Source organism: Telopea speciosissima, chromosome 7, assembly GCF_018873765.1.
Source record: "Telopea speciosissima isolate NSW1024214 ecotype Mountain lineage chromosome 7, Tspe_v1, whole genome shotgun sequence".
NCBI classification, from domain to species: Eukaryota; Viridiplantae; Streptophyta; class Magnoliopsida; order Proteales; family Proteaceae; genus Telopea; species Telopea speciosissima.
This window is the reverse complement of record NC_057922.1, coordinates 25,463,827-25,476,379: the sequence shown is the minus strand read 5'-3', so window position 1 is coordinate 25,476,379 and position 12,553 is coordinate 25,463,827. Positions and strand designations below refer to the sequence as shown.

General features: G+C 37.9%; 1 protein-coding gene across 3 annotated transcripts in view; it reads right to left on the bottom strand.

The window, feature by feature from the left end:
* LOC122667225 (chromatin modification-related protein EAF1 B-like) overlaps positions 1-12,175 on the bottom strand; it is a 43,665-nt gene extending 31,490 nt beyond the window's left edge. For all 3 annotated transcript variants that reach the window (XM_043863469.1, XM_043863471.1, XM_043863470.1), the window contains exons 1-7: positions 12,017-12,175; positions 5,346-5,561; positions 5,079-5,133; positions 4,886-4,983; positions 3,324-4,794; positions 3,064-3,183; positions 2,572-2,847 (exon numbers count right to left, since the gene is read on the bottom strand). In XM_043863469.1, coding sequence (XP_043719404.1) covers positions 2,572-2,847; positions 3,064-3,183; positions 3,324-4,794; positions 4,886-4,983; positions 5,079-5,133; positions 5,346-5,488 — 2,163 coding nt within the window. In that variant the 5' untranslated portion in view covers positions 5,489-5,561; positions 12,017-12,175. The remainder of the gene's footprint in view (positions 1-2,571; positions 2,848-3,063; positions 3,184-3,323; positions 4,795-4,885; positions 4,984-5,078; positions 5,134-5,345; positions 5,562-12,016) is intronic.
* Between the last annotated feature and the right edge of the window lie 378 nt (positions 12,176-12,553).

Genomic DNA, 12,553 nt, shown 5'->3' with positions numbered 1-12,553 from the left:
AAATCGAATATAGGAGATCAAACCTGGGAGGAGGGACCCCGGTCTGATTCGACGAAGAGGAGGAGAAAACAATAAGTAGCAAAAGGGGTTGCTGGTTCGAATGGACAGCACTAGGTTTTAGGTTAATTCTAGGGTTTAGGATGGGAATTTGGGAATGGGTCTTATATGACTTTAATATGCAGGTCTAGAGTGCTTTAATGGAGAATTAGGGTTGATGGATGGAGGGGGGTGTGGATTAGGTTAGAGGAAGAAGGGAATAACTAAATTAACAAACAACTCACTGGATCTGCCGATCTGCAGTAGCAGCAAGTTGAGGAAGCTTGATTGAAGAAGAACAAGGACCTCCCGATCTACAAGATGCAAGGAGTCGATCGGAGTCCACCAATCCCTTCACCTTGATATTACCCACAAGGTAACCTTGATATTACTCACAACGTTCACTCAACAGAGCAGAGCAGCAGCTATGGCAGCAAACAAAAGCTTTTCATTAATTAAATTCGTCTGTAATGCTGGCCTCCCTTACAAACTTATATAGAAGACTCAAAAATAGACTTAGACACTAAAAAGGAATGGCCTAACCATAACCCTAACCTATTAGGTAACTTAAACTGACTAGGAAACTAGAATACTAAAGGAAATAGATTCAAAACATGGCTGGACTTACAGAGTCCTAATCCAGCCCAACTTACATCACATGACCACTTAAGTTGTCACATGACCACTTAACCAAGTCACATGATCACTTAAATTGAACCAATTGGATGCAACCAATTTGAACTGGTTCAATTAAAAAACATAAAAATAACTAAGTATTGGGCTAATCCCGTATGCAACCTATACACCTAGATTTTAGGCCCATAAAAGTGGCATATTACATTAGAAACCCATGGGATCAAAGGCCCAACATGTATGTAACCCAACCCTAGACTTATTCCCAATGAAATAAGCCCTATTTGATGATGAATCTGCATCACCCAAGTTCATTCAATTTTTTCAATCCAACTGAGAATATTAGCTTACATACCCTTTTATAGAATTAAACAAAAAGCCCTAATCCTATCCTAAAACTGGAAATAAAAGTTAACTCTAACTCCAACTCTATCTACGACTCCATCAACAGAAATTTTAAAATAAAAAATAACAAAAATAACTCAAAGAGATAAGTCCCTATATCCCATGCATAAATGCATCAAAGTGCTGGATTTATCAAGACAAGTCGAAGGAGTTATCCCCAGGCAATTGGGTGATTCCATCTGACTAAAGGAGATTCATAGCATTCTCTTGACAAACTTGTTCGGCGTTAAAGGTACCACAAAGACTTAGAGAGCAATTGTCAGAAAGGAAGCTAGTCACTTGTGAAAGGTGTCTTACCCAACTTACTTTCGAAGCACGCCCAGAAATAACACAGCATCTGGCTTAAAGTGTTCTCTGGACTGTGGCATCAAGTATCATAGCAAAGTGAAGGCTCAATTTTTACTGGAAAGCCAGCCATTCATATCTCTCAAACTCTTCTCAATGGTCCACCAAAAGCGGAAGGCAACACTTCCCACAAGGGTTCAGCATCATTAAAATAGCAAATAGCCTAACATAACTGGCCTTTGTTAAGAAGTATTTGATAAATTAATACTAATACTTGTTATAGTCAGACTCTTCAATGTGTCAAACTGCTTGTTTGTTAAGATAACAAGCAGTCTTGACTGAAAGGTCAGATGTTATGGATCAGTAATTGTAAAAGCAAGTTTAGTTCTTAATATAGAAAACCTCACATAAATCAATCCTTCTCCCAGTTATTTAAAAAAAATTAAAATAAAAACACCATTAATCATGCAAGTAACTCCTGGGTTAAAGGTAGCAACTGCAGTTCAGTTTGAGCACTGAAGGGGAATTCAGTCAGTCATGGAGTGGATGGTAGTGCGGAATTCAGGATCTTGGATATACTCTCTCTCATACGATGCGTAGGGCAAGGACGATGTGGTCTCACCGGAATATCTCAAACCAGTGGCAACCCAGATCAGGCACCTTTCCAGCAAATTTTGTTGGCCATATAATCAGCTTTTTTAGGAGTCCATTATACATTGCACTTCATTTAGGAAAGTAAAGCAGCAGTAGGATATGAGTTGTGGAAATTTCCTGTTTTCTGTATTTAATGACTATTGTGCTGCTTCCAAGCATAGTTTTCACCCTGTATGTTACTCTTCCTGTATGATGCATTAGGATTTTTTTTCTTTTCCTTGCTTTGGAATTAAAACCTATAATTCATTAAAAAGAATAACATATATTTAGATAAAATTAATTATAAAACGAAGCCATAAAAAGTTCAATGACAAAATCACATCTACAAATAGAAAATCATAGTGGAAGGATCACTATGGCATTCCATTAAGATTGACTGAAATATAGAAACAAGGAAAATCACAATATAGCACCAGAGGCACCAAACAGATTTTTGCAAAAGCACAATGGATGGACCAATATGACATTCCATTAAGATCGACTGAAATATAGAAACAGGGAAAATCACAATATAGCACCAGCAGCACAAAATAGATTTTGGCAAAAGCAAACCACTACCATATTATGTTCTCCAACACGGTCTCCAATGGCTTCACCCGCATTAAACTTCTTTGATCCAACTAAAGCTGCCTTCCATTCTTTAAGCATAACAGTTGGATCATTATTGTTAAGAAATGTCTTGGCTGAATGCCAGAACTGCATGACAGCCTTCGCCACGATGTGAGCTAATTTTTTTTGCTTCCGACATAGATTCTGTTCATTAAACCTCAACCGACCAGTAAAAGCAACCATATGACACATTTGGGCGGCAGAAGTTATCTTCCAAAGACGCTCCTATTCACAGAATTGAAAGTGAAAGAAAGCAAGAAGTTAATTCTTCCAAATCGAGGTAGTCAGAGATTTAACAAATCCAACAGTCTAAATTAAATGCCAAAAAAAAAACTTTGATGAACATAATCTTATTTAAAGGGAGGGGGGAAAAGATCTACATGACATAAAGTATGCCAACAACTAGATAGGTCCATCTCTTTCCAATTTTTTAAAGCATACCTGCATGAAGTCATTTGCCAACCATGCCATTTCCTCAAGGACAAAGTCCCAGTGAGATTTGCGTCTGTAATCGGAGTGCAAATTTCCCACAGACAGCTCAGCAATCCTCTTACGCTTGGCCTGTAACCAGAATGAGTCAGACTGTTGACTACCAAAAGAAATTTTATTATATTAATAAAAATAAATAAATAAATAGCACTCCCAAATCAGGAAGAAAGGTCCAACACTGGAGACTAGAATACAGAAGCATCAGAAATTACTTCTATTGTCTGTGCCTCTTTCAGAATAAAATCTTCATGCTCCTTGCTCAACACTTTTAGCTGGTTCCATGTACAAGTTTGAGGCTCAGAGGCAGCTACAAGGCCCCTCCCACAAAAACTGGGATCCAGAAGCTCACAATAGGAGGAAACAGCTGTGCTTGAAGGTCCACCTTGAGGAGAGAAACCAGGCTTTTTCAAATTGGAATTATCACCCAATGAAGTATCAAGCTTATTCTCTGTTTTTGAACCAACATTTTCACCGGGTTCCGCCCCCTCAATGTCTGTAGGAGGTCTCCCCTCATTTTGCAAGCAAGTTCTACTATCACATATTTCTTCCTCAAATTTGACATCAGAAACATTGTTGCTGAGCTTTTGCTGAACAAAATCATGGATGTCATTGCTAACACCAAAAGCATCAACAGCTTTGGTCTCACTATTTTGTTTGACCAAATTGGCATTGGCAGTGGCAAGACTCTCTCCAAAGATTAATTTCTGTTCTTTAGAATTTCCATTAGCATGGATTTTATTCAGACAAGGATCACTGGAAGTATTCCCATCTAAGCCATGGGTAATCTGAGTGCTAGAGGATTCTGAGTCTAACCCCTTTGTACTCAAGGTTGTAGTTCCATTTTGATCTTGGTTTTGCATGCCTTTCTCATCTCCAATTGAAGTGTTGAACCCATTAACAGGATGATTCTCTGTCTTTGCAGCAGCTGTAGAAGGGTTGCAAGCAAGAACAGCTGAAACTCCCTGTTCACCCAAATCAGGAGAAACGCAAGCAGTGGAATCAGGAACTATATCATCATCCACTAGCAGTTGCTGATTATCATTGCCATCCTGCAAGTCTCTAGAAGCCGTAACTTCAGGCCCTTCCGGCAGACGAACTTTTGGCAGGACTGTAGCTGTGTTAATAGCCTGCCCAGCATCCATTTCCATATCAACCTGATTATCAGAAGCCACGGTCTTAGAAACCAAACTACCATTTGGACCAGTTGATTTTGAGTTAGAAATGGAAGGCACAGTATGGTCCTTTTGGACCTTTGCTTTGCTTATTGACCCCTTTGCATCCCTTGAACCATGGCGAGCAGAAGGTAACCTTGAAGGTCCATTACCATCAACAGGTGGAACTATATCAGTTGAGCAAGCCCAAGCACTGTCACGACTTGATCTGGACCTATTCCTTCGAGCATATGCTTGACTTTTCCCAAGGCGCAATATCGCCAAGTCTTCAGAATCCTTCACATTATGGTTCCCATCTAGCTGAGAGAACTGTTCCGAAGGAGCAATGTTACTTCTTCTGCCAGTATGTTTAGAATTTCTCTTGCCCTCAAGTGGATAATTTTCACCATCAAAAAGCAAGAGATTATCACCACTATTTGGCTCCCGACTTTGAGGAACCCCTGGCCTGCCACTACTATCAACAGAATCTCCATGAGGTGAGGCAGCCAATGCAAAGCTACCCTTCGCTTCACTGTGACATCACAATAATCCAACCGATAAACCAAAACCCTACATATTTACTAACAATTGATCTGACAACCTATTTTAAAAAAGGACTATACCTGGTCACAAATTGCTCAGCAGGCTGATCAGTCAAAGAAGTAGATTGAACACTGACTGAGGTTGCAGGCCTGAGTTTAAAATCCAAGGGATTACCACCCTGAAAGAAAGAGAGCTTTGAACCACCATACAGAGCTAATATAAAATTCAAAAGTACAATTTAAGAAAGTATAATAGGGTCCACAACAATCATACTTTCTCCAGAAATTCTAGCTCCTTTCTCCGCTCCTCACGAACATCATACTCCTGCCTGTAATCAACAAAATTATAGTTTTTGGGTTTTACATTAAGAGAACACCAGAAGAAAACATGAAAGAAATGTAGGCATTAGGCAAGGATTTAGGTATCTGTTTTTGGGATCAGTCTGTCTCAGCCAATACTGGTCCAGATTAGGCCAGATCAATAGCAGACAATATGCCTGATTCGATACTGATACATTAGAACATTGAACATAACTGTTACCTCAACTCTGCTTGAGCCTTCTCGATTGCTGCTCGGCGTGGAGAGAATTTAGTATCAATACCAACTCCACCATCAATGACCCCTCCCATGGAGTCAACCTCAGCATTTACTAAGAGTGCAGATCCAGGGCTATGTCCATGCATTCCTTTTATGCCTACTCTTCAATCTCTACAGAAACGTTTCCAACCACTTGGATTCAAAAACTCCCTCAAAAGCCTAAATTCAGAAATAAAAACCAGCAGACAAGATTTAGCAAGAAGGTGAATCCAACAAGAATTCACTATGATCAGATACACGCATTTCAATTTCATATTCTAGGTCACTCATTGACTGAATTAAGACAATATATTGCAAATTAAATGAGAAAAACAAATAATTAGAAGAGATGCATAATAAATAGGGAAGTAACCTGCTCCATACCCCCTTTGGATGAGGGACTGCATGCTTTGCCATAGTCCATAGGCACTGAGCAAAAAGATTGTGATCAACACAAGGGTTGAATAAGGTATCACCTAAGTGAGAATATTATCCATTATTCCTCTTACCAATATGAATGCATAGACAAGGCCAGGAAACAGCTTATTAATGTAGCAATGTACAAAAACTCGTTATATCTCGGTCAAGATCTCGAGAATTTCAAGTATCTCAACCTGACTGAAACGAAATGCATGTTCGAATTGAAAAAATGCAATATCTCGACCGAAATTTCGGTCATTTTGCGAGATTTCAAGACTTTGTAACATCTCGCCGAAATATCGGCAAGATGTTACAAACCCACTTTATAAAAAGACCAAATCTCGTGACTCTCGGTTGAAATTTCGAACAAGAGCTCACAAGGCTGCTATTTTTCGATTTTTTGGTTCTATTTCTTCCTCCTTCATTTCTCTTTGGTGATTTTTGAACTGGCCTTTGAATCTTTGCCGCATCTACACCAGAAGCACTTGGAGAACACAAGATTGAACCTTCTTAGCACATTTGTGAAGCTTTTCCACTATTTCAGGTAAAACCATTTTCTCCAAAAATAAACATGTTTGTTTGTGATGAAATTAATATATGTCAAATACCGGAGGCCGATCTACAACCTCACGGTGTCAAAAAAAAATTTTGTATATATATTATTTTTATTTTTGGGGGTTATGTACATTGTATGGAGATCCATTAAATATATGTTAGACACTATTGGCCGATCGAAATTTGTATGTGTAATTAACTAAGTTATACATTAGGATTTGACCGTATACTTCCAATCAATGGTGCAAATCCAAAACACCACTTTGGGTGACTATTTTTGCAATTTGAACATTTACATGTATTTACATAGCCTAAAATAGGGTTTCCATGAAGTTTCAGGCCTTAACTTGACCTAAAACCCACCGAAATGACCTACAGAAACCTTGCAGAAAAATACAATATTTCGACCGAAATTTCGGATATTTCGGATATTTCAGTCAGACCGAAATACCGAAACGAAACGAGATTTTAAACCTTGTACTGTAGAAGGGGTTCAACTTAGAACCACTCTATAGTAGGATCGATGATAGGTTGCAGTAGAACATCAATTTAGAAACAAAATCAAAATTTGTAACTTAGTAAATAAGAACCAAACCAGCCATGAGAAGGCAACCAAACTTGGATCGAATGTTGCTTGTATGGAGAAGAAACACTGCTGAAAATCACACTCAATTCTGGTGATGGGATTGAAAGATATGGAGGCAATACCAAATTAGATGGTTAAGCCTTGTAGGCCACACCAGCCATCAGCTTGGGCTCAAATCTGGATCGAGTGTCGGTCTTGTTGAGAGGAAGCTCTGCAGCAAATTGAATGTGATTCTGATGGATAGAAGTGGAGTTATGAGATGGAAATGAAAATAGAAGGTTTAGACTTAGGGTTTAATCCAGCCAGCAGAATTGGGATCGAGTGGAGTGTTTGGTGGTATGGTTCTGCTCTACAAATCTCAACAGGTTCTGATGGAAGGTGGTAAAGTTATGGAACTCTGAAGTTGCAGCAACAAATCAACTAGCAGGAACAGCAGCAGTCTTCTATTACTTGAGTATAGCAACAGCAGTCTTAGGAGTCAACTGAGGATGGATTCTGATCTTCAGGTTGAGTTCTTAATGAATTGTTGCAATCACAAACAGTAGCAGCAGCAAGGAATATCGAGCAGGGTAGGGAAAAGATAGGAGAAGAAGAGAAAAAGGGTAAGGAGATTCGGCTCTCTCAGCCCTAGGGGTTTTAGCTCTCACCACCCAGGCTCCCTGCCCTTCATTTCACTCACAATGGACAAGAGAATCTCCATGCATAAAGCAAGCTTTCATTCATCTACTAAAATCGTTCTGAGGCTTCTAAAAGCCTTTACAATAAATAGAGGGCTTATACTTGCTCCTCAAGAAACTAACTTGACTGGAAAATAGAAACTAAATCTTGCAACATAAAAATAGAAACTAATTGAAAATAGCAACTACTAAGGCTTTATAGAATCAGCCTTCTAAACAAGCAAGGAAACAAAAAATAGAAACAGACTGAAATTAGAAACTACCTAATATACTTTCTAAAACTGAAAATAGAACCTAAACTATGGCAGCATTAGGATAGAATCTTTCTCCACTTGATGGACCCACAAAATCTTCTAAAAGATATCTCCACACAAGGGAAATATGGGCTGTGACACTGTTCACGTGAACAGTGTTTTTGCCTCTTCTTCTTCATTTGTTGTTCTACATCACTTATACTCCAAGGATCCAAAGTACAAAAACTAATAAAAGGGCCCCATCTGACAATTAAGAACATTCAAACTAAAGAACAACACTAAGGCAGTAGGAAATTGACAAATGAAAACATCCTAAATGTAATGCCCGCATTTCCATTTTAATGTTTTAATATTGATTTGAAATAATTGTTATTATTTTAATGTCTTTTGAATTAGTTTATTTATTTATGATGAATAGTGCAAGCACGAGGTGGCATGCTTATATTAATCTTAGTGATTAAATATTGATCAATATTTGATTAGTATGATTAATTAAATTTATTCTATTTATTAGGGGGATTAATGAGGGGATTTGAGGTGGCGTAGCATGATTGGACCATGTGTCCTACTTACGGGCTGCCACATGGTGCATGGAGAGGATGAGGTGGTGGCATGGTTAGTAGCCACATGGCATAGAGGAGAGGTGTGTACAGCTCCAAACTCCTAGGGCTGTGAGTGCACGTGGTGCACTAACCTTACACGCAGAACATGAGGACTTTTGTTGTTTTAAAAACAATGTGTTAATATGAATCTTTTGATGTAATATAACTTACTGATAACTATGTTAAACCTACAGTTCTTGTCACCAGCGTTTGTTTATACAATGCATTAATATCCAACTCCAGTGTTATTAAGTCTTCTGTTGTGTATGTGTTGTATATGGGAGTTGTGATCTTTAAAAACAACTTATACTCCAAGGATCCAAAGTACAGAAACTAATAAAAGAGCCCTATCTGACAATTAAGAACATTCTAACTAAAGAACAACACTAAGGCAGCAGGAAATTGACAAATGAAAACATCCTAAATGTAATGCCCCACATTTCCATTTTAATGTTCTAATATTGATTGGAAATAATTGTTATTATTTTAATATAAGCACGAGGTGGCATGCTTATATTAATCTTATTGATTAAATATTTATTAGTATGATTAATTAAGTTAATCCTATTTATTACGGGGATTAATGAGGGAATTAGAGTTGGTGTAGCATGATTGGACCATGTGTCCTACTTACGGGCTGCCACATAGTGCATGGAGAGGATGAGGTGGTGGCATGGTTAGTAGCCACATGGCATAGAGGAGAGGTGTGTACAGCTCCAAACTCCTTGGGCTGTGAGTGCACGTGGTGCACTAACCTTACAAGCAGAACATGAGAACTTTTTTTGTTTTGAAGACAATGTTTTGATATGATTCTTTTGATGTAATATAACTTTTTGATAACTCTATTACACCTACAGTTCTTGCCACCAACGCTTGTTTATACAATGCGTTAATCTAAATCCAACTCCAATGTTATTAAGTCTTCTGTTGTGTATGTGTCGCATATGGGAGTTGTGATATTTATATGAATGTGAATGGTGATCTCTAATCAGCACCCGTGAGGGCAGTACCTTATACCCTGTCCAGGTTTGGGGTCGTTACATGAAAAGTATTAAACAAATATCTATCTGCTTACAGAGCATTATCATACTGTATTAATTTGTATAAGCAAGGTAACGGAAAATCTATGGCATCATTGCCTGCATGTCTGTTCGTAAATTTTGTGAAAAATGCCGACTGATCCATAGGGGGGGCATTATCGTCGTGTTAATTTGTAAAAAAAAGGCAACAGCCTGCATTTGTAGATAGACACAGAGAAGCTGATATACCAGTGAACAGATAAGACACTTTGATGCAGTAGATATAGATACCTGTATATATGCAACTGAATATAGACAGGTAGATGAATTGACTAATAAACACTTAGATACAGTAGATGCAGTAGACATAGATACCTGTATATATGCACCTGAATATAGACAGGTAGATGAATTGACTAATAGACACTTAGATACACTAGATGCAGTAGATATGCATACCTACATATAAAAAAAGGGGTACCCAGTGCACGAGGCCCCCACCACTCGGGGTCTGGGGAGGGTCATAATTAGATATACATACCTACATATATGAATCCAAATATAGACGGGTAGATGGATTGACTAACAGACAGATAGAAAGATATGGATAGGTACACCAATATGAAGTACTGAGTAGAAGAATAATACTATAATAAATGTATTTAACCTCACACATGTAAGTGTCTGGACGCACAAACATGCACGTGCGCGTGTGTGTGTAGTGAAAGGAAACAGAATGACAGTTGTTAGTTAATTTGCTGTTATTTACAAATAATACCCGCACATGTTAAATTATGTGCTGTATGCCTTATTTTCAATGCTACATAATTTTAAAATATATATCTTATACAGTCACACCTTCCTTACAATTTGTATATTTTTCTGTATTTTGTTCTAGTGTAATTTATTTGATATGTTTATATTTAACAATCATTAAAATACATGAATGAGACATAACTATAAGAATATTTATTTATATGCCGATATTTTCAATATCTTAGTGGACTTAAACCTCAACACATCCCCTCTATTATTTTTCAGTCTAACATATCATGGCAATGAGATTCAGAAACAATTCAAGAAGCAGTTTCTAACATGCTGGCAACCATCCTAGTAGATTCTAAGCAGCACCTCGTATTTGCTCACAGATCAACATGAACACCCTCAGATTCCATTCTAATGATACACAACATAGTCAGCCACAAGAACATGTTTTGTAGATACATTAATATGCAACTCAAAGAAAATACTGAAACTTTTTAAAAAATAAACTGTGTACATTGTAATAACAAGATACTGCAGTGAGCTCAGAAGATGGATATCATTTAACCAAGAGATCTTTTCACACCCAAGACAGACATCAACCTGTGCAATGGCATCAGTCCTATATAGTCACACACTCATGCACACAACCACACTGAGAGAGAGAGAGAGCTTAGTCCCAAGTCCCATCCAATTAGGCTGGTTTATGGAGTAATTCTCCTTTCATAAGTCCACTGAATGGTAAACACGCTCTCTTTACATTAACTATTTGAGCAGAGATATACAGAACCTCCATTTTTTTAGTTTTTCTTAAGGAGGTTATGTAGGCTTCAATATGTCATTATACATGTCCATTTTGTCCTTTAGTCAGAAGTTATACCTCTCTTTCCCTTTAAATGCTTAGAATCAAACTTACAGGAGCAAAGCAATATATACATATTTGATATTAATATTTAATGATAGGGAAAAGGCTCTCTGAGCATAAGGCGTACACTTCGCCTCCTCACATTCATTATTATATCAATCGTTATAAGGAGAGAGAAACAGTATTTAAAAAATGAATGTGAGAGGGTGTAGTGCACCCTGCTTGCTCAGAGAACCCCTCTCCCTTAATGATATATATAATTGAGTGGTCTGCTTGCATTTGGTAAAGGATTCTTAAGCTGAGTAGACTTCACTTCAGCTAGGTAGTTGTATTACCAGTAAATGAATGGATTCTCTAAAACCAATATGAAACAATCTTCAATGCCTCTAAAAAGGAAGATATAAACGTAATAACTGATGCCATACGAACACAACTTACAGAGAATAATCAAAAGGTCAAAGAATAACTTTGCATGGAAATCATTCTGCAACAAGGAACGTGAGTGAGGAAGAAACAGAGTTCTCAGCATTCAAAAAACGAAGATACTCAGTTACAAGCATGTATAGTGAAGATAAAAACACAACCCAGAAGAGGGCATTGTCCCTTGATCCAATTGAGCCCATGTATCCCCACTTCTTGGCGCTTTTGCCACTATTTAGCCACGAAAGCCAGAGAACGAGGAGGAATTGAATTGAACTTACTAACTATACAACCCCACACGACCATAACAATAACTTAAAATTATGCTTATGTGTTGTTTGAAATGGCCAACAATGTACAGAGAATTCGAAGCGAGTATTTTCCAGAATTAGGGAAGAATTTCAGAAATATGGCGATCAACCGAACACAATCACAAATCAAATAGAGCAACAAACATAAGAAATTCACAACGTACCCCATAAATTACGCCAATCGAAATCGTCCTGCGCAGATTAATTGATTGATTTTATAGTTGTATAGTAGAATTACAATTGATCTGAGCACCTGAAACTGAAACCCTAGAGTCCTTCGTTGCTTTCGTTCTTCTGTCCTTCTTCTCAATAACTAGGAGAAGGAAGAACGCGCGGGCCGTGTATGTATTATGGATGCCAGTAACTCGACCCGACCCGTAAACCGATTTTCTTATACTCGTATCATGTTGGTGAATCTCTGCCTGGTTCATACTTATAGGTCCCAATTCGAGTTATTCCTCTCGTAACTCGACTTGTATAATAGATAAAACCTGAGTGAACCGTGTGGTTTTTCGTGAACCGGTTTGGTTTCTGCTGTTTAATCTTTAAACCAAACATTTGCGGGTCGGTATTCCTAGATTGACCCGCATATCCCTTTGCAGTCAAACCCGGTTACAGCTCTCTCAGGATTCCTAGTATAAGTATGAAATATGAACATTGCCAATTGACCATGATGGTATACTTTCTCAAAACTTTATTTT